The following is a 26,982-nucleotide window of genomic DNA, read 5'->3' on the forward strand; positions in this document are numbered from 1 at the left end:
GTTCTGAAATACTCTACATTCTAGCTTTTAGTCAACAACAACACTGAAAACGAGGTGGTTTTACTCTCTTTATTGGATGTTGTTATTTTCAATGTAGCTTGGATTGGTTGCTGGAATATCTAAGTAGTACTAATAAATGCACTACTAATTTGTCTCATTTTTTCTAGAATGTAGACTAAATCAGAACGGAGGGAGTACATGTGTTTTTGTACAAGATTCAGAATGATATTCTTGGTGAAAACTCGTGTAAAACTTGAACCTTTGCGTAAATTTTTCTACGCATAATTCTGACCATTGAAATTATTACTATTTTATTTTTACCCGGTGCCCCCTTTGAATTACGAACTCATAGTTCAGTGCACATATTTTGCTTGCGCTCCCCTTTTTTTGCAGCACCGTTGATATGGACAGTCACACAATATTAATTTCTGCCAGCTAAATCATCAATTGCCATTCTTGTCTTATGCGCTCAATTAATCATGCAATATATTTGCAGATATGCGCAATTAATATACCACATTCATAGTGTATCAAATCCATGGCTATTTAAATGCTCGCCAGTTCTCCTCTTCTCCACACACCATCATTGTTTCTACAGACTCATTTCAAGGTAGGATAGCCGCCGACAAGCAACAATGAGAACCAGCTTTCTCCTCCTCGCCGGCGTTGTCGTCCTTTACGCCGTTGTCGTGGCACCCATGGCGGCGGTTGGTGAGGAATGGCGACCGATCCCCAAGGTTGATGGCCCTCTTGTCCAAGGGCTAGGTAGGTGTGCGGTGGACGAGCAGAACAAGTTGACGAACTGCAGGCTCAGGTTCGTCAAGGTTCTGGGCGGCAAGGTGATGGGCGACACGTATATGCTCACTGTCGACGCGCTGCGGCTCGACGGCTCGCACAAAACATATGAGGCGGAGGTGCTCAAGCAGAGCTCTGCGGGCAAGAACACATGCAAGCTCGTCTCCTTCAGCCCAAACTGCTGAGCGGTCGGCAGATGTAGTAAGAGATCGTCGAGATTAAAGATGCAATTTTGTTATGTTGTGTGTGTGCCATCTTTTTCACGCCAATAATGAAGACTTGATTTCCATACTTTTGTTGCATTCTTAATTTCTAGGCCATGTGTCTATTACTCCATGATACGGCTGTGGCCTCCACATTATATTATGCCGCGTTATTTTTAGCACCCAAATGCAAACTATGCTAGCAAGGCAACAACATGCCATGCAGGACAAAATGAACCCTATATTTCGTGTTCCTATGCTGGGACACTATTGTTGTCCCGTATAAGTATAACTAAGAAAAATGCCAAAAAATCACTATAACTGGGGTTTCAAAAGATCACCATCACCAACGGGAATCCCTCTGTCCCGAGATATATTCTCGTTTTACTCTTTATTTTTTGGTTTTGCTGGGAGGGTTGACCGATCTGAACGGTGTAGATCATGGGATCCTACGGCTCTCGGCCCCCGGCGGGGGATTCTCTGCTTCTATTGAAATGAGTTTTTCGGGCATATCTTTTCATCTATCCGAGGATTTGATCAACATGCTCCAATTTTTAACTTTACCTGTCAGGCAAGTAATTCAAAGAAGGCACACATTAGTTTCCTCGATCTGGAGACAACATCTTTTTTTTTTTTGGATGAAGGGAGACATACATACGCGCGCACATGCATGCCATCTCGCAGTGTTACAATGTGTAGAACTGTAGATGATGCAAGCCTGTCGTGAAACAATCACTTCTCCTCGTGCCCCGCGCTGCCGCCTCCGCCGCGGGCCTCGCCGCGTTGCTCCTGGTCGTCGAAGTAGTCGTCCCTAACGTTGCCGACAAGCATGAAGCACACGAGCCAGAAGAACGAGGCGTCGAGGTTGACGAACGCCGCGCCGCCGAACATCCCGGTCTTGGCCGTCGGGCAGGCGTAGCTGAGGTCGCGGTGCACGTTCCGGACGTGGTGCACGGCCTCCGTCGCCGTCGCCCACACCGTCATCGCCACACCGGCCACCGTGACGCCTCTAAAAAGGGATACGAATTAACTTATTACTGACAGCACATTACGTATGTAGCATGTACCATGCGGTTCTTGATCGATTACTTACATGGCGAGGTGGAAGAAGACGTGGAGCAGGGTGTAGCCGAAGAGGGCCTTCCTCGGGATGGGCCGGCCATTGTAGGGGAAGAAGACGGAGACGGCGCCGATGCCGGCGCAGCACGCGGCGGCGAGCGCCGAGAGGACGCCAAGCGCCACCGTCGGGTCCGGCGGGAACCGGCAGACGACCACGCCCGCGCCTCTGATCGGCGTCCCGTACGGCGGCTGCGAACAAAAAGAATTCGTCTCAGGCACGCGTTGCTCCGCGATAGCTACGGACATCATCATCCGCATGCGCACGTGGGACATGGCAATGCCGTAGCACTGGAGCAAATGAATTAGTACCTTCTTGAGCTCGGCGACGATGGCGAGGACGAAGGAGAGCACGCCGAAGAACGCGGTGGCCGCGCCGAGCTGCGTGCTCTGCCTCAGAGCCATGGCATCGATCGATTTCTCCCTACTGTCCTATCTCGCCACCCCGTGCCCCGGACTCCCCGTCCCAATTGGATTACCTGATAATCAAACCGGACTTGCTGAGACACGCATCATCTGGAGGCCACATTAGCCACGACGCAAATGCGTGTTTCTGGGACGCCATTAGGGATGCCAATTGGGTTGCAAGCCAGGATTACACCAGCAATGTGCATTGTAGCAGATATCATGAAGAGGGGAATTTTCACAGGCAAATGTTCAGAATTGTTCAATTGATTGCTTTTCCCCTTTACCTGTGGGAGGTGTCCAACTGAGCGGGTAAAATTGCTGGTCACCAAGGCCAACCGATAAATAGGCAATTGTTCTCCTACTTTTGGACTTATGGTGTTGCAGAAATGGTTCAGACTTCTGCTCCAGCCCACGAACAGAGGAGGAGTTCTTGTTACTACTTCTGGCTGGTACCAAAAGAAGTTGATGGGCGGTGACTTCTGCTCCGAGAGAAAAATAAGTGCAATGGTATTTGGCTAGCTGTTTTGGAAACGTACTTGTGGTTTAGGGTATTGTCAGAGGCAAAGTTCAGAGCAAAAAGTACCGAAAAATTCCGTCGCCGGGACTTGAACCCGGGTCTCTCGGGTGAGAGCCGAGTATCCTAACCACCTAGACTACGACGGATTTGCGTATTATTCTGAACTATTATTAATCTGAACTATTATTTATAACACATGTGCACATTGGGGCCTACCGTTAGCTTCCAAAACTGATGCAGAACGACGTGAAAGATTGGTGCGCAAAGTAAAGAATGACGAGTGTCATAACCTAAACAGAACGGCGCCATGAAAGCAGATGAGCAATCTCGCTCGGAGGATGTGTTGCAAGATTGCTCCAAGGAAGAACCAAACCGTGATATGAGTCAAACGATTGACAAATTGGTGTTATATGAAGAGAGAGCCATGAGCACTTCCTCCCATGTGTGGCCATGATGATGATCCAGATGCTTGGAAGTTTTTTTTTTTTTTTTTTGAGGAAGTTACCACGCATACATTAATCAACATTTGGTTACAACGCAGCAACAACACGAACAACCCAGAAGCACCAGCTGGGCCTACATTTTGCACAAAAGACCTTGCGAAAAAAGAAAATTACATTGAAGCCCTGAAGATCTCTGTGCAAGACGCCGATGAGCATCTCCCGCCGCCGCCGCCGTCGAAGACACCGGAAGGGAAGGAGAAGGAATCCACACACCAAAACTCGGAGGAGCACCCTCGCAGACACCGCTGCTTTGTGGACCTCAAACCGCACCCACCGCGCCCGGCGGGATTGCCTCCTTTGGGGAACGTCGGCCGGGGAGAACCCCGTGCTCATCCGAGTCGCCACGCCACCGGAGCCGATCGACAAGGTCGATGGAAAACCAGCGCGTCGCCCGCCCGCAGCCACACAGCCCGCGTCGGCCAAGCCAGTCTCTGGATCCTGCCGGCAACTAGTACCGGCGATACTCCTATACAAATCCCCTCGCACCCCACGCCGGAGATGGAGAAGACGCCGGCGAAGAGGGAGCGGAGAGAGGGGAACAAAAGTCCCCAGCCGAGCCGCCGCCGCCACCTCAACGACTCCGCCTGGACACACACACAGGCTGGCCAGATCTTCGATTGACAAAGGCAGACACCACCTCACCAACCTCAGATCTGGAGGCATATTATTGAAGCCCGCCACCGCCGCCGCCGGAGCAGAGAAGCAGGGAGGGCATACTCTAGCACCGAAGACTGTACCTAGTCTACTGCTATACAAACCCGGACGCCGGATCCGGCCACTCCTCCACCACCGACGAGCACGAGGCCCTCGGGACGGAGAAGCAGCCGGAACCGGCGCCGGAGAGTTGGTCGCCTCTCTGGTCGCCTCTCTCAGTTACTGTGGAGAGAGATAGGGACACCCCATGTCCAGTTTGTTGGGTGGACGGTGCAACAGATGCTTGGAAGTTGGGATGTCCTCATGAAAGCATGCATAAATCCCTACTCCAAGAGTAAGATCACTTTCTCGACTGCAGTATGACAGATCTAATACTCAGTTAAAATTTAAGCTAAGTGAAACTAAAATCTCGACACTTATTGCGGATCAGACGGAGTAAACAAACTTGGTGTGGTAAATGCCGATATATTTTCCGACAAACTCGATCATAGTTTGACTTTCGCAAATCTAGAACTTTTATTACTTTCTCTGATCCCGTTTAATTAACTTAGAGTTAGTGTGAAGTTGTACTAAATCTGATTCAAGTAAAAGGGACGGATGGATTATTTCTCGTGGTTCTAGTTTAAATTTGACTAAAACCACGACAAGTAATCCCTTCGTCCCATTAAATTTGAATATATTTAGATACTAAATAGTATCTACAACCTCAACATGTTTCATGAGATCGAGGGAGTACTATGGATTGGAAGAAGTATAAAAAATTGGTCTACCCTGCTTAGGAAACTTAAATTATTTGATGCGTGGAAATCTTAATCGAGAGTATCAAATCTGGAATTTATGCATCAACATTAGATTTTTGACCGAAAGTAAATGTTTTCATTCGTACCGAAACCTCCAAAATTTGATGGAATTTGACTAAAATTGAGAGATCCTGGACCCACACAAGAAGGCGCGGCCGTAACCAAATCTGGCCGACGAACACGTCACTCGGACTATACGAACTGTTCCCACTGCCACCGCAGCCGCGACACTGCTCGCACCGATCTCGCCATGGCCGAGCTGCGGCACGCCACGGTAGCGGCGGCGGCGGCCCGCGCCTCCAGCTCTCCGGCGAAGCGCGACGCGGAGGCGGCCACCTCCGCCTCCTCCCCGTTCCTCCCCTCCCCCCGCGGCGCCGGCGACGGCGGCAAGGACGGCGCGCTCCGCTCCTCCCCTCCGCTCCACCAGAGGTTCCCCCTCCCCGGCCCCGTCCGCGCCCTCCTCGCGCTCGAGGACCCGAGGTCGCCCTCCGCCCCGACCTCCTACCGGATCCTGCTCGCCGTCCTTGCCTGCCTCGCGCTCGCAGCGCTCGTCTCCGCCCCGTCCGTCTGGTCACGCCTCGTGAGTCCTTCACTCCCTTGATCCCATCAACCTTCGTTGTGCTCCGTCGGAATCCCTGATAGCTGATGCTTATAATACTCGTCTCTTCATTGGACCTTTAGAACGCGCCCTACCTGTGCCGCAAGGATGGGATTCGGCTCCAGTGCCCCGGGGTAAAGTGATGTTGATTTCAGCCTGCATCTGGTTCTGGGGGAATGATTTTGCGCCCATCTGTTTTGACGTTTGTTTGTTTGCCTTGGTGTAGGTGAGCGGCCGGGGCTCTCTGTGGGAGAATCCGCGTGTTGCGGCAATGTCTTGGAAGCCGTGCGCTGAGCGCCGCAGCAATGAGATCTCAGGAAAGTACAAAATTGATCAAACTCTCGCAAAATTGCTAACTGCTGTGAAAGATGTTTCATAACTTCACAGCCATGTCCTTTCCATGTATATTGATACTAATGAAATGTCGTTATACTGCTCATGGCTAACTAAAATTTGCTAAAAAACCATGTGGCGGTCACGCCTAAGTAACTCAAACAGTTGACCTGCTAGACATGGTATAGTTGTCTAGAAGAAATCCCACAGTTTGTGTACTAAGTTGGCTGGTTGGAGAAGCAAATAACCTTTTTTGTTTTTCCTGGGAAAATGGATAGACAGTTCTCTACATAGCCCGACTCAGATGAAAGTATATGGGCACTCATCCTATGTTGATGTTTACCATCTTATAGCTTAAGAAACATGACAAACATTCACTTGAAACCTTGGTTGCATTCTGACAATTAGCGATGTTGTCTATTTCTCTCTACTATTCTGCAGATCTTGTGTCAGAGAATGAAACTTCTGGCTATATTTTTATCCACGCTGAGGGTGGATTGAATCAGCAACGGATAGCTGTACGTATGTGCTCTATTCACACTATCTGCCTTTTGAATTCTCCTGCTTTAACAACACATGATTTTTTTTTTCAAGCTTGAACTTCGACTGAATCTATTGGCTTATGCAGATTTGTTAACTTCTCGTGCCAGATTATTTATGTACTAAATGCATCTTGACTACGTTCACTATTTAACTGTGCTAGATGATGAATTTGCAGATATGTAATGCTGTCGCAATTGCTAAGATAATGAACGCTACACTTATTTTGCCTGTTCTGAAGCAAGATCAAATATGGAAAGATCAAACGTAAGTGATGAATAACATTTCATTTTTTCCGAATCCTGCTTGTTTACACCTGTATGTATCAATTATGTTAGCTTTTTTTTGCAAGTCTTTAATATTTGACAACCTTCATGTTTCTATTCAGGAAATTTGAAGACATCTTTGATGTAGATCATTTTATAAATTATTTGAAGTATGATGTGCGCATTGTTCGAGATATTCCTGACTGGTTCACAGAAAAGGATGAGCTGTTCACCAGTATAAAGTTAGTTGCTCCGTTTCACCTTTTCATCTGTCTTAGCTTCTGTCAAGTTTAAAAGCTTGATAAACACATTAATGATATTAATTTTGGGAGCACTATTTTCTTTCATATTAAAATAGACATTAACATGGCTAAGGAGGGAATAATTACTCCTAGAGAATATGTCTATGAACAACAAACCAACCAGATGACTTCTGCTGCGTGGTTTAGCTGTGTAGTTATCTTATTTGCAAACTTATATATGCATACATGTATGTTATACTGTTATGAAAGAACTTGTTAGTCCATGCAACTCAAGTTGTATGTGCTTTTAAACCTCATTAATGGCTTCCCAAGTCTGCTTGTCCAATTCAAATTATCACTATTGGATTCTGAGAGTTTTGTGGGTGCAAGAAAATTGTATTGCTGGGGCATTGCAATGGTTTCTACTTCTCCTAAGTTCTCTTTGTTTCCTATCATTTCTTCCTCTTAAATGGGCATTTGTATCAGTGCTTAGATTATGTTGCTAAGCTGGTTGATACTGTATTACTGTTATCCCAGTTTATTATAGCAGTTCAAACCACAGTAGCAGCTGTCATATGTGTTATTCATGATTGGTTGTCACTTGTGCGTTTCATGGCATGATAGTTTGCTGGCTGATACCTATAGTTTTTTCTACTTGCGAACTGTCTGATATCAACATTTCATCCATTTATCATTTGAACAAACATTTAACCCATCTATTCTGCCCTGTCCACTGGGTAAGATATTTTCCTAGTGGTTGATACTTCGTTCATTTCAGAACCACTACCATTGAATGTTTGGCGAATATCAGTAATGCTGCAAAATGGTGCTAATCTATATATTTAGTTGCATGATTACATTAATTTTCTTTTCTGTGTGAGGTAAAATATATTTGTTTCTTCTTGTTGCATATGTTGTTTTGCTTACGTGCAACACAAACATATTATTAAACTTAATTGTAACTTTTCTTATTATTTATGCTGATTTTAACAGGCGTACTGTAAAAAATATTCCAAAATATGCATCAGCGCAGTTTTACATTGACAATGTGCTTCCAAGGATCAAAGAGAAAAAGATAATGTCTATCAAGCCATTTGTTGATAGGTTGGGGTAAGTGTTAATACTAGCATTTTGTGAATATATTTTCATGGTTCTGTTCTGTTCATATATCTTGAAACTTGTATGTAATTTGCACTAAGTTTCACATTAGAGTCTTTCATGTGCAAGTTTCACACAGGTCTATTGCTTGCCGTTTGGTCACTTTCTAAGTTGTGACTTATAGCTATAGTGTAATGTGAGCTTGCCATTTCAGGTACGATAATGTTCCAATGAAGATTAACCGACTCAGGTGTAGAGTTAATTATCATGCCTTACAGTTTCTACCTGGCATTGAAGAAATGGCTGACAAGCTGGCAACGAGGATGAGGAATCGAACTGGCAATGTAAATCCGTACATGTAAGCATGGTTATAGATTAACTTGCTTGAGGTTGACAATTTGTTTTTACATATCTCACACTCAGTTATTCTTGCTTTTGAAGGGCTCTTCATCTTCGATTCGAGAAGGGGATGGTGGGTCTATCATTTTGTGATTTTGTTGGAACTAGAAAGGAGAAAGCAATGATGGCTGAATATAGACAGAAACAATGGCCAAGACGCTTCAAGGTGATGTTGATGTTCTGATGTGAATTGTCCGTTATGTGGAAATCAGATAATCATATGAGCCTGAAGAGGAGTGCTTAAATATACTTTCTTCTCTTGCATGCAGAATGGATCTCACTTGTGGCCTTTAGCATTGGAAAAGAGAAAAGAAGGCCGCTGCCCACTTGAGCCTGGGGAAATAGGTTTTATTCTGCGTGCAATGGGATATACGAAGGAGACTCAGATATATGTTGCATCAGGGCAAGTGTATGGTGGAAACAATAGAATGGCGCCACTGAGGAATATGTTCCCCAATTTGGTAGGTGCTTTACCGCAAATCCTGTTTGTTGCTTTTGTATTGCCTTCATATGGACATAGTGCAAAACTACAAATTCAGAAAGGAAAATAGTAAGAATAGTTGGGAAAATTTCACCTGTAGAGTGGATTTTTTCAAGAATCATTTAACCAGCCTTGCTGCACTGGATAGTTGGACAAATTTCAGGAATGAAAATAGTAAGAATAGTTGGGCAAATAGTAAGAATAGTTTTGGAACCACCAGCAGGTGTTTTTTTTTTTGAAGATACAACTGATCTATTTTGTTTTATTGCAGGTCACCAAAGAAGATCTTGCAAGCAAGGAGGAAATAGAGCATTTCAAGAAGCATGTAACCAGCCTTGCTGCACTGGACTTTCTGGTTTGCCTGAAGTCGGACGTGTTTGTCATGACCCATGGTGGCAATTTCGCCAAGCTGATCATCGGCTTCCGCCGCTACATGGGGCGCCATAGGCTCAAGTCTATCAAGCCGGACAAGGGGCTCATGTCTAAGTTCTTCGGTGACCCTTACATGCCATGGGCAACTTTCGTGGAGGATGTGATGATCACTCACCAGACACGAACTGGCCTCCCTGAAGCCACCTTCCCACACTATGACCTCTGGGAAAATCCTCTCACCCATTGTATGTGTAGAGCTTAGATTGTAAACTACAGGCCATTGTCCATAGCTTAATTAATCAGTTTGTTACAGTCCTTTAAAGCTGTAACGTAAGTTTTATATAAATATTTGTTACCACTTCCAGTTTTCTCTGTGTAGAGTTCTTTCACCTAGAACTACATGTCAATGAAAAGTTCGATTGCTGTATATCCGTTTCAAAAAAAAATTGGTGCATAATTGAACAAATAATTTTCATTTCCATTAAGCCCAAGGGCGTTGTTAACTTACTATTAGAGTTTTCCCGCTGGTTGTTTCTCCTGAGTGTATGAAACCTTCCCGACACTTTGCGGAGTGTCCTTTAGGGGACACTTGGAAAACAACCTTTTTCCTGCCACCTTGTGTTGCGCCAACATTGTTTTCCAGCCCATGTTTTCCGAGTGTATACTGGAATGCACTTGTCAGACCATGCTTCTCACTTCTGTTTCCCCCCATTTGTCAGGACTCGTGCCCCTAGAACATAAGATAAGACGAATATAGAAATAGCACTCTACTATTTCAGAACAAAATTTCATCGAAGTTTGAAACACAAGTTCAAAGTATGGTGAAGTGCAAAATTCATAATGTTTAAATCTCAGTGAAACAAACTGTTTCGCAATAAAATTTCACCATGTGTCATCAAGTTTCTCAAAGTTTCATTAGGTTTCTAAAGTCAATTTTCAAATATTATCAAAATATATTTAATGTTGGCCTTCTTTTGAAGCTCTCTTCAATATGAACTCAGATATTCAAACGGTTATAGAATTGCACTTTTTGTTCAAAACCTACAGAAGTTTCAAAATGTGAAAGGAGAGAGAGAGTGAGATGACATAATATCCCTAAAATATGAAAAAAAATAGGAGGGTGGACCATGCACGGGATGTCTCGTGCATGGGACAATCACTCTCTCCCTTTGCACTGCCATGAAAGCACCAACTATATCCGAAATTGCATGGGTGAACCTGGGAGCAAGCGCACGCTATATAAAAAAAATATAATAATTCAGAAAAAAGGTCAAAAAAATTCAAATGTTTTTGAGAATCAAAGATGATCATGTATTGTACTCGTATACGAAAGATTCACCATGGAATAACTTCTCTTGTTTCCTGGGTGAAAAAAAACAGACTTGAAGGTCCTATATTAAAGTACTATTCACGCTATATTCGTCATAGATTTGTTATTTTTTTGCCTGAAGTCAATGTGAAACATTTTTTGGCCAAACAAATTTATACGAGTACAATACTTGATTATCTTTGATTCCCAAAAGGATTCGAATTTTTTTGACTTTATTTGAAATTACTACATTTTTTAGAGTATATAGGGTGCGCCTGCACCCGAGAGCCAAAAGTCCGGATCACAACTATATCATGCTTCCTTACTTCCAAGAATAGAGCTTGATCAATAAATGTCAAAAGGCCATCGTCCATGCTATTTTTCAATTTACTCCTCACTAGGCTTATTGCCAAAAAGAATCTTTCAACACTCGCAGTAGAAACCGGTAAGATCAGCACCAACTTCAGAAGTAAATACACCAAATCATAAAGCACATATTTTTGGGTTTCATAGAGAGCTCACCACGTATCATCTTTTTTTCATATCATCAATAAATGCGCCAGGTTGGAATTCAAGCATTACAAAATCCACGGTTTATATGTTCTTGTCATAGAATTCGGCAAGTCTGATAACTTTGCTAGTATTACAAGATGCAAAATGACCCGTTCAAACAAAAAGCAAATGAATTGATGGGACTCAGAGATGAGATGCAAATAATTAGGAAAACGCTTCTCATCCGGCGACCGATCCGGGGAAAAGGATCGGTCGCTCGGTTCCGCGTCCGCGCTGGGCCGCGATTCCCTTGGCTTGCCTGGTATCTGGCCCATTAGTGCCCACACGTTCGGCCCAGCACTCAACACACATAGAGACCAATTGCTGGTGCATAGAGACCAACTGTTGGCCCAGCACTCAACGTTCGACCTGATTTTTTTGTTGTATTCCTATGTGAATTTTTGTAACGATAGTTGGTGTTTTTTTTATTGTAATTCAATATGTACCAAATTTAATTTTGCTTGACCACTTTGCAGTGTTTGCAAACATATATATTTTTGTTTTAATCGTTTCTGACTTTTGTACAAATAGTTGGTGGATTTTGTTGTAAGTATGTTATCTACCTCTCCACATGGCATGACTTTTGTTATTAACTATTGTTGTAAATATGTTACTGATTTGTTGTAAAGATTCTTCTTGCATGGAAAACTGACTATTATTGTAAACACCCAAATAAAAAAGTTGTTTTTGTTGTTAATTATTATTGTAAATATATTGATAGTTTGTTGTAAATGTATGTACGGTACATATAATGATTAGTGCTGAATTTGTATGTAAACGCACAATCATTTTTATTTTTGTTGTAATACGTTGCATCTTTTGTGAAAATAGCCAGTGATTTTTGTGGTAAATCAATCTATAGCAAAAATATTGTTGTTTAACCTCTTTCTGTAACATTTACTTTAAAAAAATGATGTGTCCCTATTTTGTTGTAATATCGAAAAAAATAGTACACACAGTGAGAGGTTTTTGTTGTAAAACTCTCTGTTCTAATAATAAATCACCATGGTGGCGTTTTATGTGAATATCAAGATAGTTAGGGGCAGCATGATATACACGTTGTGGTTTGGTGGGACTGCGGGTTGATTTCTCGAAACTTGAGGTGCTAAAATGCAAAACGTTTGCTGCTGCGATCTAACGGCCGGGACCACTACCGATTTTATCAGCCCGGTGACCGCTGCCCAAATAATTAAGCAGCTCCATATTAACCTCATCGAACCTATTGTTAAGCTCTTGGATAATTTGATCAACGACTGATCATCATTTGACATATCCGTTGTATCTACGGTTTTGGGCCTGGGGCGTCTTGGCAACAAATGGCATCCACCGACCACCCACCGGCACTCACGTACAGCGGTTCACTCACAGGATCACAGGCTTCACAGCTGGGCAGGGCAAGGCAGACTCGCTTGGACGGCACGGCCACAGGATACCGGTGCGCCACGGCGAGGTCCGTGGCCACCTGCTTCCCAAACGAAGCCAGAAGAACAAACAGAGACTCGGCGTTCTTCCACGCCGAGCGGCCGAGCTCGCTCGCCCGGCCGGGCCGCGCGCATGCAAACGCAACGGCTATAATTGGCACGTCCCCTCTCCGCAGTACGCGCCATATTTTCTCCTCAATTTCTCCTCTCCTCCCTTCTCCTCCCGTCTCATCCCTTCCAAATTTACGCCCGCCCACCGGCAGCCTCGCGTCGTTGTGCAAAATAAGCTACAGGCGGTGGTGGTGCGCCTAGCTAGGGTGCGCAGTACGCGCGTGGTGTCACCGCCGGTGCACGTACGTACGCGATGGAGTCGTCGTCGGCGGGGTACGTGGACGTGCCGCTCGGCAACGAGCCGGAGCACCAGCATCAGCCGCCGCCGGCGACGACGGGGCCGGTGATGAGGAAGCAGCCGTCGCGGCTGGCGTCCGGGATGAAGCGGCTGGCGTCGAGGGTGACCTCCATCCGGGTGCCGGACTCCGTCATGGGCCTCAAGCGCTCGCACTCCAGCGCGCAGCCGGCGCTGCGTGGCCTCCGGTTCCTCGACAAGGCGTCGGCGGGGAAGGACGGGTGGAAGTCCGTCGAGAAGCGGTTCGACGACATGAGCGGCGAGGACGGCCGCCTCCACCAGGAGAACTTCGCCAAATGCATCGGTACGTACGAATTACGATCGAGCGGCTGTCACCTCACCTTGTTGCTTCCTGCGTCCGCGATCTTGATGCTCCGACGCCGACAGCGGTAGCCTTCTTTCGAGCGGTGACAGTGGTTAGCTTGACGGTTCGGTAAAGCATCTTTGCATATCCGTGGAGTTTCGTTTCGTTTCAAAAAGAGCAGATTCCAATGGTGTTTCAATCGATCATTAAACGGTGTCAAATAATCACATCAACGTACAATTCGTGAGATACAATATACTATTTTCTAATTTAACCAGCCACGTTGGTTGTTCAAGACTGTAATAGTTTATCTGAACAAAGGGCGTTCGTGCATGTCGATTATCGACATGAATTATTCGGTTCCTTGTAACTCTCAGACGGTCTTTAGTTTGTTTTACACAACAAGAACAATAAACCAAAAACAAGATCATTGCACATACTTACGGCTGCAGTCTATAAAACAGACATGAAAATACCAGTGTATCGTGGAAACTGGCTCTTACTCTTAGAATGCAGAAACTGAACCTCTAAGCCCAGAACTGCTCTGCTCCTTGCAGGCATGGCGGATTCCAAGGAATTTGCAGGCGAGGTCTTCGTGGCGATGGCCAGGAGAAGGAAGATCGATCCAGACCAAGGACTTTCGAAAGAACAGCTCAAGGAATTTTGGGAGGAGATGTCTGACAATAACTTCGATGCACGGCTACGGATATTTTTTGACATGTAAAGATCTACCTTCCTTCTTTTCACTGGCAAAGCTTACTTCTGGCATCTTGATGAGATTGTTTTGCAATCAGGTGTGACAAGAATGGTGATGGAAAGCTCACAGAAGATGAGGTTAAAGAGGTCAGTAGCGTACCATCTCTGAATCTGCCCGCCCTTCTCCACATTCCACGGTGCTTCTATAAATTTCAGTCTTTACTTCCATATACAGATTATCGTGCTCAGCGCCTCAGCAAACAAGCTCTCGAAGCTGAAGAAACATGCCGCGACCTACGCCTCGCTGATCATGGAAGAGCTGGACCCTGATGGTCGCGGTTACATTGAGGTGACAGGAAATGAAAAACTTCTCTTCTTCCTGATGCAGCAAGCGCATACACAAATATATGCTCATGTTATGTCCTGATGCAGATTTGGCAGCTGGAGAAGCTACTCCGTCGGATGGTAATGGCTGAGGGAACACAAGATCAGATGGACCAGGCGTCAACAAGCCTTGCGAAGACAATGGTTCCTTCCAGTTACCGGAGCCCAATGCAGAGGCGTATGACCAAGACTGTTGACTTCATCCATGAGAACTGGAAGAGGATATGGGTCATTGCATTGTGGGGAATCGTCAACATTGCCCTCTTCATTTTCAAGTTTGTGCAATACAGGAGGCGGGAGGTCTTCGACGTGATGGGCTATTGTGTCTGCATCGCAAAGGGTGCCGCTGAGACAACCAAGCTGAACATGGCCCTTATACTGCTCCCGGTGTGCCGAAACACATTGACAGCGCTCCGATCAACTGCTCTCAGCAATGTCATACCATTTGACGATAACATAAACTTCCACAAGGTACATATAAAGTGGGCTTCCGTGCCATTTCTAGGACTGCATCTTGTGACAATGGAACCATCATTTCCCCGCATCTAATGATCACGATATATCCAGGTTATTGCACTGGCAATTGCAATTGGAGCAGGTACTCATACACTTGCTCACCTGACCTGCGACTTCCCAAGGTTGGTCTCGTGTCCAAGTGACCAGTTCCAGGAGAAGCTGGGGCCCTTCTTCAACTATGTTCAACCAACATGGGGATCACTGTTTGCAAGCACTCCAGGATGGACTGGCATCCTCCTGATCCTCATAATGTCATTCTCCTTCACACTGGCGACACACTCCTTCAGGAGGAGCGTCGTGAAGCTGCCGTCGCCGCTGCACCACCTTGCTGGCTTCAATGCCTTCTGGTATGCCCACCACCTGCTGGTGTTTGCATATATCCTCCTGGTGATGCATTCCTACTTCATATTCCTCACTAAGGAGTGGTACAAGAGAACGGTATTTTTCCTACATCTATTTGGCAAGAGTAGTTGTTTTCTGAATTTAATATTTATGCATAAAAACTCAAATTGCAATTTTGGATGTGTTTACACAGGGATGGATGTACTTGGCAGTTCCTGTTCTCTTCTATGCCTCCGAGAGAGCTACCAGAAGAATTCGCGAAAAGAATTACGGAGTGAGTGTCATCAAGGTAAGCTATAGATTATACATGAATACCACGCATAAGGTGTTTTCTTCAGTACACATTCTAGATTGCAAGTGCCACAGGAGAACTGCTCATTAATGATCCAAAATGTGTCCTGCAGGCAGCAATATACCCAGGAAATGTGCTCTCTCTTTACATGAAGAAGCCAGCAAGTTTCAAATACAAAAGTGGGATGTACCTCTTTGTAAAATGCCCAGATGTGTCGCCTTTTGAATGGTACTTTCTCATCATCTTCATTTTCCAGCTCATGAATTTTCAAAGGCTTTGGCTTCAGAATTTCTTCAATTTTTGCAGGCATCCCTTCTCCATCACTTCTGCACCTGGAGACGATTATTTGAGTGTACATATCCGAACATTAGGTGACTGGACAACAGAACTAAGGAATGTATTTGGGAAGGTCAGTAGAAAAAGAGAGACAGGGAGTGAGGGAGGGGAGAAAAATACAATTTGTTCAAGATTAACATGAGCTTACACTGTATTTATATTAGTTAATTGACGAAAGGTATAATAATTCATTCAGGCCTGTGAAGAAGAAGTTAGTTCCAAGAAGGCCACACTTTCAAGACTTGAAACCACAGTCATAGCAGAAGGTCGGGGAGAGGATACTAGGTGAATGTGCCTTCAGTTTTTTTGAAGGAATTGCTCGAGAATATGTTTATTGCACTAACCTTGGTGACTTGGCTTTGTTCATCTAGGTTTCCCAAGATCTTCATAGATGGCCCTTTCGGTGCACCTGCTCAAAATTACAAGAAATATGACATTCTTTTTCTTATTGGGCTTGGAATCGGTGCAACTCCGTTCATCAGCATACTGAAGGATCTCCTGCACAACCTTAAGTCCAGTCAAGTAAACTTCTCCAGCTGTTACTGGAAATTCTTTCTCATACATGAGTACAAATGTAGGATTAATAGAATGAGTTGGATTCAACAGGAGATGCAAAGCATGCAGGACGAGGAGTCAGGCGGCACCTTTAAGAGCAATGGGCCAAGCCGAGCTTACTTCTACTGGGTTACTAGGGAACAGGGCTCCTTTGAATGGTTCAAAGGTGTCATGAATGAAGTTGCTGAAAGCGATCGTGATGTACTACTCAACTCTAACTGCTTCAGTAAAGAGGAACTTCACTTTTTCACTATCATTTCCATAACAAGAAAGTAACATAATCTCTCGCTATACAGAATGCAATCGAGATGCACAACTACCTGACCAGTGTGTATGAGGAAGGCGATGCAAGGTCAGCTCTGATTGCCATGGTTCAATCCCTCCAACACGCAAAAGACGGTGTGGACATCGTATCGGGCAGCAAGGTTTCCCCCTTCTCACTGCCCCTGTTAACCTGCAGATAGATTCAGATACGTCATGGTTTTAACCTTTTCTGATCACTATTTTCGCAGATCCGGACACATTTCGCAAGGCCAAACTGGAGAAAGGTGTACTCTGATTTGGCCAATACCCACAAGAACGCTCGTATAGGTGAGTCACATCTGATCAAAATTCAAGTGCAGGATCATGCTTTACACTTTAACAGCACAGAGATACTAAAGTGTTGCATAAATCCACAGGTGTTTTCTACTGCGGATCTCCAACGCTCACAAAAACACTCAAGGACCTTGCAATAGAATTCAGCCACACAACAACAACGCGGTTCCATTTCCACAAGGAGAACTTCTAAGGTCAGGAAAGAAAGAAATTTGGTAGCGTCCTAGCATCGTGTAGCAGCTCTAGCTCTGCAAGTGTTGCCGGGAGCTGGGGCACATATTGGTGTACAAACTACATGGAGTTTAAAGTATGTGGCATTAGTTAGCGCTGCTTCCGTGCATAGATAGGAGGAGGAAATTCATGTATTTTTCTTGTTTCACCAGTCAGATTGCTTCTTAGAAAAATTTGGAACTTGAACAGGCAATTGGCTCGGTTCAAAATTGATTGGATCGAGTTTGACGTTGGCTCAAAATTAAAGCGATTCATTTACTCATTTTGCTGAAACACGATTACCCTCCGGCTTGGCTCTTTAGCTCCATAAACTGAATCAAACTGCATAAATTCTGAACGATGCTCCACATCTTGGCTCGATATATCCACCCTACCAACAGGAACCAACCCATTTTCCACGGATATACCTTCATACCCTGCTGCCGTCGGAGGAATCCCTAGCTGCCGTCGGGTAATTCTGGGCGCCGAGAGGCGCGAGCCCTATCGTGGAGCAACCGCAACGGAGCGGAGAGGGCGGGAGGGCAGGAGGGAGCAAGGGAAGAGGGTTCGGCGGCTGACCTCTGTTGGTGCAGCGGCGGCGACGGGAAGTGACCAGCACCAGACGTGAACGCCGGCAAGCGCTGCCCATGTGGGGCGGCTTTTGCTTTTTGGGGGATATGCCTTCCAGAAAACCCTTTTTTCTTAGGGCTCTCCATCCGCGCGATGCATTTTTATATCCGTCTACGTCGGGCACGGACGCATTTATTTGATCGCATGCCTGATTAGAGAGGAGAGGGAGGGAGAGATTCTGTTTGTGTGGCTAGAAATGACCGCATGCGTGATTAAAGGAGGAGAGAGAGGGCTACATGCCATGCAGACCAAACAGACGCAAACGGACGCGCGGACGCGTTCGCAGAGACGCATTTCTGTCGCATATTTGGTCCATGTTTGCGTCAGGACGGACGCTGCGGACGTTTTGCGTCTAGCCGCTGGAACGCATGTTTTATCCGCGCAGACGCAAAACGTCCGTTTGCGTCGCCCCGTTGGAGATGCCCTTAACTCATATTAGCTGATGCTCCATAGTATATTCACTCGGACCCTAAGGGATGTCGACCCTAGGTGTAGACCGCGTTTGGTAGCCTGGAGATAGTCGTGTCAGACAACATGCCGATGAAATTGGTCTAGTTGGTTGCTCACATGTAAGCACTCCAGAGCCAGCTCAAGAACAATACTCGAATCGACTGTTTCTAGCGGGATAAGTTAAACCGAGCTTAAAAGTATCCCAACTCATGCCAACTGTCAGTTTCTCCAAACTTGTTCATCCTACCCACTAATGATTAGCACAATGTTGCTTCGAATCAAGACGAGCTCTACACGAAAAATATGTGTGTCGCCGATAAGGTTCAGTTCTGACCATCGGCACCGAGTTTTGTGGACTGTATCTTCTCGATTCCGTGGTCAAAGTTGGAGGTTTTTTGCAAGAATTTCTTCAGATTTGTCACACACAACCAATCGTGTGAAATTTCCTTTTAAGAGTAGCTTTTTGAAATTTCCTTTCAAGAGTAGCTTGAATCTTTTTTTTTGGGAGAAAGATCTAAATCTATTTCATAAGTTCACAAGAAGTACAAAGCATCCCAAACATAATAGAAATTACATCGAGATCCTTGGACCACCTAACAATCACTAATGTTGGCGCATTGCTGTCATGTACGTCCACGTATCTCCAACCATGCTCAACGATGATTACCTGCAATGTCCCTAATGACAAATATTGCATGTTGCACATCAAACAACATCGTTGAAGATAACCACCACTTTCACATGTTACAATTAAACAATATAGATCTTTCTTTCATTTTAAATTGATACTAGGGTTCATCCATATCCCCAACTAAACTACTCAAGAAAAGTGGCACAAAACATCATACGAATGAACATGGATGGATGAAAAATGACACATGTATAAGATCCACAATAGAGTTTGGATTACAACGCGATGGATGGCAGAATCGGTGATGAACTCGGAGATGTAGATAATGTTGATGTCCAGGCTTCCTTGTCCCAAGCCTTCTTCTTATCTTCCTTCAATGGTTTGATGGAGGTGTTGGTGAAGAGCTATGGCGGCGGCACAGCTCCGCAGTGCCAAGATGTGAGTGAGATTGTTATGGTGGCTAGGGTTTTCCCCTCCTTATATAGGTTACCGAAGGTCGGTTTTGCGTCTGGGATAACCTCTGCACCAGATATGGCCTTCGGGCCTTACAAATGTTGTTCAGTTTAACAAAACGGTCTTGATGGAGGTCCATACGTTCATACATTATGGCCATCACGACTGTACGAGTGGTCGTTAAAGGTTCTTCCCTCCTTCAGTGTATTGGACGTCATTTCTTCATGCGAATTTTGATTGAGGTGTTCTTCTGCTCATTGGATTCATATAAACAAGAGCTACAATACCATGGTATTAGATATTTATTATATTGTGATGGAAAATTTAACTCCTTTCCACATTTGATATGGCCAAGTCCTGGTGCCTGTAACTCGTCCAATTGCCTCCCTTTGGCTCCTTTCCTCTTGCTTTGTCCATAAATGTTCAGAACACCTACGCACACATCAAATACAAGGAAAAGTGATAAAATCCTACTAAAACTACTAGTTGTTCAAGTCTCTCATGAAAATTAACCAATACTTGCAATAATTCATTTAGGACACAATCAAAGCTAGATAGAGCATGTAACGAGAGAAAAAGAATATATTTATGTAATAAAAAACATGTCGCCTTTTGGACTCATCAGGGCTCGCCAATATCAACCATGCATGATGATGTGACCGAGAAAATATGTTACTTGTTATACTTAGTACCATATTGTACAACCGCCGACCCCTCACAGGTAAGTCTTGTTTGATTGTAGTATACGATCCAACCTCACCTGGCTTGGAGTCTATACTTGCAATACCCCTATTCTTTGATATGCCATGATTTGTTTACTATGCCATGCTATTTTTATGTCTATCTTTCTGATTATATTTAAATTTATTACTTTCCATCCTTAGAACAAAATATACAACTGCTTGTTTTTTGCATAATTATTGGTTTGTTCATGGTATTTGGCTTTGTCTTGCGAGTACATTCAATGTACTCACCGGCTGGCTTTGTATGCCATATCTCCGATGAGGATCATCTTCTATCATAGCCTAGCCAGAGCCCCTCCAAGCCATTGCCTTAGTTATATCTTCCGGTGCCACTAAACACTCTGCCTTGAGCCATGTTTATCATGATGTAATATCTTGTGTCAATGGCCATATAAATCATTTGTAGCATTGTGGGTCTATTATGTAATGATATTCATGTATTATCTGACTTCATAACATGTGGCCAATTATCCTAGGTTGGCGCATGAGGAGATTCACCGCTTTGACATATATGTGTCAGGGCGGGGTCTCACACAACTCGAGGTGTCTTCTCTCCATGCACATCCATAAGTGTAGTCCTATTTTTTTAGCCGATAATGGTGCCTACATATGTGATAGATCAAGGGTTAGGATCTCCAAGGCAGTCAAGTTGTGCCCACGCTTCTCTGCCCAGAGTGCCGATGAGGTCCTGAAAGTGGTTGAAGACAATTTGTGCTTCCGGTGCTCTGTTGGATTGAACTTCGATCTATACCATCCGGACACCTTCTTCTGTTCCACCGGCTTAGCACTGGCGGTGCCGCCGGTGGTGTTCTTGACGCGCTTTGACCTAACCATGGCGGAGGAGGGAGAGCTAGGGCGCGAAGTGGGAGCAAGGAGCAGAGTGCGTGCGGCAATGGCGAAGACGGCTTTGTGCGGCGGTGTGAGAAGGGGAAAAATTGAGGCGCATGGTTTACCTTTTAACCGGGAAGGCGCAGTAGATCGACCGTTCAATGGAGAAGAGATAATCCTAACCCTATGCGTGGAAGAAAAGTAAAAATATTTTTGAAGTTCCACATGGAAGTAACGGAGTTACTGCGCGCGTGCCGGGCGCTTTGGAGGATGTGAGAACCCCACTAAGTGCAACGTGGGGGAAGGGAAGTCATACTGGACCTACTAACAGTGGTCCACTGACTGTCACAGTCTAAAGAGTCGACAACACACTACCTTCGTCAGCACTAACGCCAGGGGCAAGGAAATTTTCGTGTCGACGAGACAATATAGGATGCACGGCATGAATTTTGGAGCCTATGTCCAGCTGCAAGCACCCGATCATAGGCTCGGGGGCTACTCTTATTGGGAGCATTGTTCTTGCTCCCAATAAGATGCAAGATAGTGGAAAAATATGGAATTGAGGGACAAGCAAGTTAAGCCTACACCCAGCAAACACTCGATTGTAGCCTCGGGGGCTACTCACATCGGAAGCTTTGGTCGCGCACCCAAAGAAATTTATCAATATAGAAAGATCAATACAACAAATCAACATAGATGAACCCGAAGGGTTTCGGCAGTGGATAGACATCTTCGAGTTTTATAAACTCGTCATGTACAGGAGCGTCAAGATTTTACTCAATAAAATATAGTAACCCGAAGATATGGTGCAACCCGGTGAAATGGAGCATTCCATCAGCCGACTAAAGGCACTCGACAATATATTCTCAGAGCACGTTCACCGCTGTAAAAGCTCTGAATACCGTGACTTGTAAAAGGGTCACAAAGGTAAAACACCAGGATTCGTCCGGTGTGGTGCGGCATCGCACCCGAATGCGCTCTCCCACTTTATCCACATCAACAGATGTGAAGAAAATCCCAGCGGACGCGTTGGGTACCCGATAACTTAGCTGGAATTAAGTTTTTGATAAGTCCTACATGTCCTGAGTTACGCCAGTATCCCAGGTTTGAGTCTGGGGACTCGAACTTGAAGTAGGTTTATGAGGATTTGCCACAAGAGCAATTAACTGGTACCTGATCCGTCAGATGAACCATCCTCATTTACCAATATCCCTGTATAATATAGATGTCGAATAAAAATAGCGTCTTCATGGACTCGAAGTATTTGCAAAAGATATGAAGGATGGATATTTTACCCGATTCTACGACTCGAATAAAATCTCGGGGGCTACTGACATGGGTATGCCTAATGAGCATGTCACGTGTATACTTCTGGTTTATGTTTTCAGGTATCTAAGGAGTTGAAGGCCTATGACCCGAAGGTTTGGAGGCCCATGAAGCTGAAGACATGCAGTTCGAAGGAGTAGAGTCAATATAGAGAAACTTGTAGTAATATATGAAAATGCCCAACGCGTCCCAAGGTTTGTATACTTATACATCACGAAAAACATCGGCTTCGCCTCCTATATAAAGGTGAAGTTGAGGTCAAAGAAATGATCGATCATTGTTAAACCCTAGCCACATTTTTCTTTCTAGTTAGACGCCTTTATTTATTTGACCACCTTTGAGTTCTACTTGCCCTCTAATTTCACGAAATTCTAAGTCTACACTCTGTAGGCATTGACTAGTTAATACCTCGTCACCTGTAGTGCATGCTCCCCCATTAATTTTGATATATGTTTTTTCCTACGTCGTCCATGGGTCTTAAGGTGGAGTTTTTTTTTGTGAGATGGCGTCTTCCTCTTTGATACAAATCTGCTTCCAATGAATTCTGTCAATTGCTACAACGCCTAGAAGGCGAGCTTTGAGAATTTTTTTTAGCGGCAACTCATCTGGGGATATCTCTCTACTCTCACCACTAGACCGTATGGCTTTTTTGAAAAATAATTTAAAGAAGAAAGTCCACTTCTCGCCCTTAAACTTTTAAAGAAGTTAAAGTTTTGTTCTAAAAGATATTTCTAGTTTAGAATAGACCTTAAACTCTCGAAATAGTTCACTTTTTTTTATCCCCTTTTCAATTGAGTTGAGAAAATCACTAACAGGGAAAAAAGAAACAATCAACCAATCAAAATTAGTTTTGAACCAGACCAAGCTAAGTTAGTTGAGATGTCAAACCCAACTTCTTGAATGCAAAAAATAGAAACCCTTATGTACCTGAACTAATCTCTTGATCGATTTCTCTCTCTACCAATTTCACTTGAAGCGTCGCACCATGAAGGCTTACTTGCTTTGACTATTATCATCGTGACTATCATCATCATCCCGCCTCTCTGTCCTTGCACCGTTGACTTGAGTTTTTTTGCCACCCATGACAGATATTCGTGCGACTCAACCGATTCTGAGAGTTCAAGGTTTATTTTAAACCAAATGAAAGTTTTATGACCAAAAGTGAACTTTCACTAGAATTCAAGGACTAAAAATGGACTTTCTTCCAACTTAAAACATGTTAAATAATTAAAATATTTTTCAACTTGCTAAATGCATAACTTAATTTCTATAAATGCAAATACAACAAATAAGATGTCAGTCTGTATCAGAAAAATACAAGGAGCCAAATCTAGCCGGAAGATCACTTCATATGCAATATCAGCTTTTAGGGCACGTTTGGTTGCCTGGGCCAAAAACCTGCATGCCTGCGCAGCGAGATGGGAGGCATTGCGCGTCGCGAACGGGCCATGGGCCACTTTTGGCGAGTCGTTTGGTAGTCTGTGAGGCCTTTTGCGCGCCGGAGAAGGAACCCAGGCCCAATCGTTTGGTTGCCCGTTTCCAGCCCATCTTGCATGCAGGAGAACAAGAATCTGCTGTTTGGTTGCTCAAATCACAAGTCCATATCCTTACAACAATTCAAATAGGGTGAGATTACCATGCCATGACATCTTACATACGATGAGAGACCACTCAGAAAAACAAGATCCTGACGATCACCACGATGAGGAAGGCGATGATGTAATCTTTCACCCGGCTGGGACGTACCTCCGGTGGTGCTCTTGTAGAGCATGTACTTCCTCCGGTGGCAGTGATACGTCCCCGACGTATCCATAATTTCTGTCGTTCCATGCTTGTTTCATGACAATACTTACATGTTTTGCTTGCACTTTATGATGTTTTCATGCATTTTCCGGAACTAACCTATTAACAAGATGCCACGAGTGCCGGTTCCTGTTTTCTCGCTGTTTTTGGTTCCGAGAAAGGCTGTTCGGGCAATATTCTCGGAATTCGACGAAACGAAGACCAAACCTCCTATTTTTCCCGGAAGCGTCCAGAACACCGAAGAAGATTCGGAGAGGGCCGGAGGGCCACCACACCATAGGGCGGCGCGGCCTGGCCCGGGCCCGCGCCGGCCTGTGGTGTGGCGCCCCAGTCCCCCCTGCGCCGCCTCTTCACCTATAAAATCCCTTTCGACCTAAAAACATCGTAACTCTTGACGAAACTCCAGAAAGACTCCAGGGGCACCGCCACCATCGCGAAAATCCAATTCGGGGGACAGAAGTCTCTGTCCCGGCACCCTGCCGGGACGGGGAAGTGCCCCCGGAAGCCATCTCCATCAACGCCATCGCCTCCATCATGCTCCGTGAGTAGTTCCCCCATGGACTACGGGTTCTAGCTGTAGCTAGTTGGTATTCTCTCCCCCATGTACTTCAATACAATGATCTCATGAGCTGCCTTACATGATTGAGATTCATCCGATGTAATCGGTGTTGTGTTTGTCGGGATCCGATGGATTGTTACATTATGATTGTCTATCTACAAAGTTTATGAAGTTATTGTTGCTGCAATCTTGTTGTGTTTAATGCTTGTCACTAGGGCCCGAGTGGCATGATCTTAGATTTGAGCTCTATACTTATTGCTTAGATTGTATCTACAAGTTGTATGCACATGTCACCTGTCCGGAACCAATGGCCCCGAAGTGACGGAAATCGGGACAACTCGGAGGGGATGGCGGTGATGTGAGGGACACATGTTTTCACGGAGTGTTAATGCTTTGCTCCGGTACTCTATTAAAAGGAGTACCTTAATATCCAGATAGTTTCCCTTGAGGCCCGGCTGCCACCGGCTGGTAGGACAAAAGATGTTGTGCAAGTTTCTCATTGCGAGCACGTACGACTATTATTGGAAAACATGCCTACATGATTAATGATCTTGATATTCTGTCTTAATGCTATTTCAATCCTATCAATTGCCCGACTGTAATTTGTTCACCCAACACTTGTTATTGGAGAGTTACCACTAGTGTAGATAGCTGGGAACCCCGGTCCATCTTTCATCATCATATACTCGTTCTACATGTCAACTGTTTTTACGGTGCCATTGCTCTCATATTACTACTACTCGCTGTCAGTGTTATCGTTACTATTGCTCTCATATCACTGCTACTTTCACATCACCCCTGTTGCTAGTGCTTTCCAGGTGCAGCTGAATTGACAACTCAGTTGTTAAGGCTTATAAGTATTCTTTACCTCCCCTTGTGTCGAATCAATAAATTTGGGTTTTACTTCCCTCGAAGACTGTTGCGATCCCTATACTTGTGGGTCATCAAGACTATTTTCTGGCGCCGTTGCCGGGGAGGCATAGCTCTACTCATAAGTTCACCTGGGGAGTACACTCTACCTCTCTCTCTGTTTTATTTTATTTTGTTTTGCTTAGTTTAATTTTGTCTAGTTTATTTTTGTCTTGTTTTACTTTTCCTATATATCCAAAAATCCATAAAAATTTGAAAAACCAAAAAATTAAAAACTGCTGTTATGGGAGAACCAACAACCTACTTGGAGCTTATAGAATGTTATAATAATTATAGAGAATCAAGAACTGGTAAAATAATGAGTGCTATGATAGAAAAGTTGAATACAATTGCTAAAATCTTGCTTAAATGCCATGATATAAACTGTTGCTCTCAACAGGATACTAAACATCTTAAATTTCAATGTGGCTTTAGTGAGGAATTTTTTATTAAGAACTATAATCGGAATTGCTATATTCATTATGGGTTCGAAGAGGTAGAACAATTTGTCTTATTTATGGGAGCCTCCGAGATAGAATCCTTCATGGTTGAGAATTATGAAACTTGTGTTGTTTGTAAGGGCCTTAAAGATTATGTCTCTACTATCCTTAATTCTTGCATAGAATGCTACGGTAGGAATCCTTATATCCTTTATTATAAAGAGAGACACATTAATGCACAAGAATGCACTCACAATTTGCAGGAACCGGTGGAAGAAGAAATTGATGAACCTGAAAGCTCATTGGATGAAAAAGATGAGGAAATTGATGAACCTGAAAGCTCATTGGATGAAAAAGAAGAGGAGAGCGACGAACAAAAGGAGGAAGAATGGATTAGCTACCCATGCCAACCTTCTAATGAGAGTAACTCTTTATCTCTTACACTATTTGATTGTCCTCCATGCTTACCGGAAGAAGTTGAATGTTATGTTCCTGTGGATTCTCTTGAAATAGTACCTATGAGTAATACTTGTGAGAATAATTATGCTACTGTTATTTATGATAATCCATGCTACTTTGATAAATCTTATGATAATGCTTTGTTTGTGCCTGATGTCGAAATGCATGGTACTAAAGAATTTTGCTTGGCAAATGTTTATGATAAAGCTCTAGATGATGGTCCTATGTTACTTGACAATATTAATTGTGCTACTAATGAAAATGGGATTGGAGAAGTATTGACTTTATTTAGGAGACCCATATCTCTTGAGGTTGATCGTCTACCTTGTTATATTATTAATAAAAGTAAGTTTGAAAGTTTTAATTCCACTATTCTTGAACTTGATAAAAATTATGTGTTTGGAAATCATGAAAAGTATGCTGCATGTGATAGTTATATTGTTGAGTTTATTCATGAAGCTACTGAAAATTATTATGAGAGAGGAAAATATGGTTGTAGAAATTTG

General features: G+C 44.2%; 3 protein-coding genes, 1 long non-coding RNA gene and 1 other non-coding gene across 5 annotated transcripts; 2 read left to right on the forward strand and 3 right to left on the reverse strand.

The window, feature by feature from the left end:
- Nucleotides 1–1,730: 1,730 nt before the first annotated feature.
- Nucleotides 1,731–2,519, reverse strand: LOC124648681. Its single transcript, XM_047188397.1, has 3 exons — nt 2,427–2,519; nt 2,092–2,306; nt 1,731–2,007 (listed from the first exon to the last, which is right to left on the reverse strand). Exons 1-3 carry the CDS (start codon nt 2,517–2,519, stop codon nt 1,731–1,733), a joined length of 585 nt encoding a protein of 194 aa, XP_047044353.1.
- Nucleotides 2,520–3,112: 593 nt separating this feature from the next.
- Nucleotides 3,113–3,185, reverse strand: TRNAE-CUC. Its single transcript has one exon. It is a non-coding gene; the product is annotated as a tRNA-Glu (tRNA).
- A 2,061-nt stretch (nt 3,186–5,246) lies between these two features.
- On the forward strand, nt 5,247–9,689 carry LOC124707646 (protein PECTIC ARABINOGALACTAN SYNTHESIS-RELATED-like). The gene is made up of 11 exons (XM_047239310.1): nt 5,247–5,576; nt 5,678–5,728; nt 5,821–5,911; nt 6,369–6,445; nt 6,646–6,734; nt 6,856–6,975; nt 7,969–8,085; nt 8,288–8,431; nt 8,515–8,638; nt 8,742–8,933; nt 9,225–9,689. Exons 1-11 carry the CDS (start codon nt 5,247–5,249, stop codon nt 9,585–9,587), a joined length of 1,698 nt encoding a protein of 565 aa, XP_047095266.1. The 3' UTR covers nt 9,588–9,689.
- Nucleotides 9,690–12,971: 3,282 nt separating this feature from the next.
- On the forward strand, nt 12,972–17,507 carry LOC124707645 (putative respiratory burst oxidase homolog protein H). The gene is made up of 15 exons (XM_047239309.1): nt 12,972–13,317; nt 13,875–14,037; nt 14,112–14,160; nt 14,249–14,362; nt 14,446–14,868; nt 14,965–15,351; nt 15,449–15,544; nt 15,660–15,775; nt 15,854–15,956; nt 16,080–16,168; nt 16,255–16,405; nt 16,490–16,639; nt 16,735–16,863; nt 16,951–17,029; nt 17,119–17,507. Exons 1-15 carry the CDS (start codon nt 12,972–12,974, stop codon nt 17,226–17,228), a joined length of 2,505 nt encoding a protein of 834 aa, XP_047095265.1. The 3' UTR covers nt 17,229–17,507.
- On the reverse strand, nt 15,513–16,623 carry LOC124707647. Its single transcript, XR_007004949.1, has 3 exons — nt 16,228–16,623; nt 15,738–15,879; nt 15,513–15,653 (listed from the first exon to the last, which is right to left on the reverse strand). It is a non-coding gene; the product is annotated as an uncharacterized LOC124707647 (long non-coding RNA).
- Nucleotides 17,508–26,982: the final 9,475 nt, after the last annotated feature.

The sequence above is a fragment of the Lolium rigidum genome, chromosome 4 (genome assembly GCF_022539505.1).
Source record: "Lolium rigidum isolate FL_2022 chromosome 4, APGP_CSIRO_Lrig_0.1, whole genome shotgun sequence".
NCBI lineage: Eukaryota > Viridiplantae > Streptophyta > Magnoliopsida > Poales > Poaceae > Lolium > Lolium rigidum.

Coding starts and splice junctions, on each gene's coding strand:
- LOC124648681 (XM_047188397.1), bottom strand. CDS start 2,519: ATGGCTCTGAGGCAGAGCACGCAGCTCGGCGCGGCCACCGCGTTCTTC. Junction 2,307..2,426: donor TCGTCGCCGAGCTCAAGAAG/GTACTAATTCAT, acceptor TTTTGTTCGCAG/CCGCCGTACGGGACGCCGAT. Junction 2,008..2,091: donor GTCTTCTTCCACCTCGCCAT/GTAAGTAATCGA, acceptor ATCCCTTTTTAG/AGGCGTCACGGTGGCCGGTG.
- LOC124707645 (XM_047239309.1), top strand. CDS start 12,972: ATGGAGTCGTCGTCGGCGGGGTACGTGGACGTGCCGCTCGGCAACGAG. Junction 15,957..16,079: donor TAAGGAATGTATTTGGGAAG/GTCAGTAGAAAA, acceptor TAATTCATTCAG/GCCTGTGAAGAAGAAGTTAG. Junction 16,640..16,734: donor TTGCTGAAAGCGATCGTGAT/GTACTACTCAAC, acceptor CTCGCTATACAG/AATGCAATCGAGATGCACAA.
- LOC124707646 (XM_047239310.1), top strand. CDS start 5,247: ATGGCCGAGCTGCGGCACGCCACGGTAGCGGCGGCGGCGGCCCGCGCC. Junction 5,729..5,820: donor TTCGGCTCCAGTGCCCCGGG/GTAAAGTGATGT, acceptor GCCTTGGTGTAG/GTGAGCGGCCGGGGCTCTCT. Junction 6,976..7,968: donor GAGCTGTTCACCAGTATAAA/GTTAGTTGCTCC, acceptor TGATTTTAACAG/GCGTACTGTAAAAAATATTC.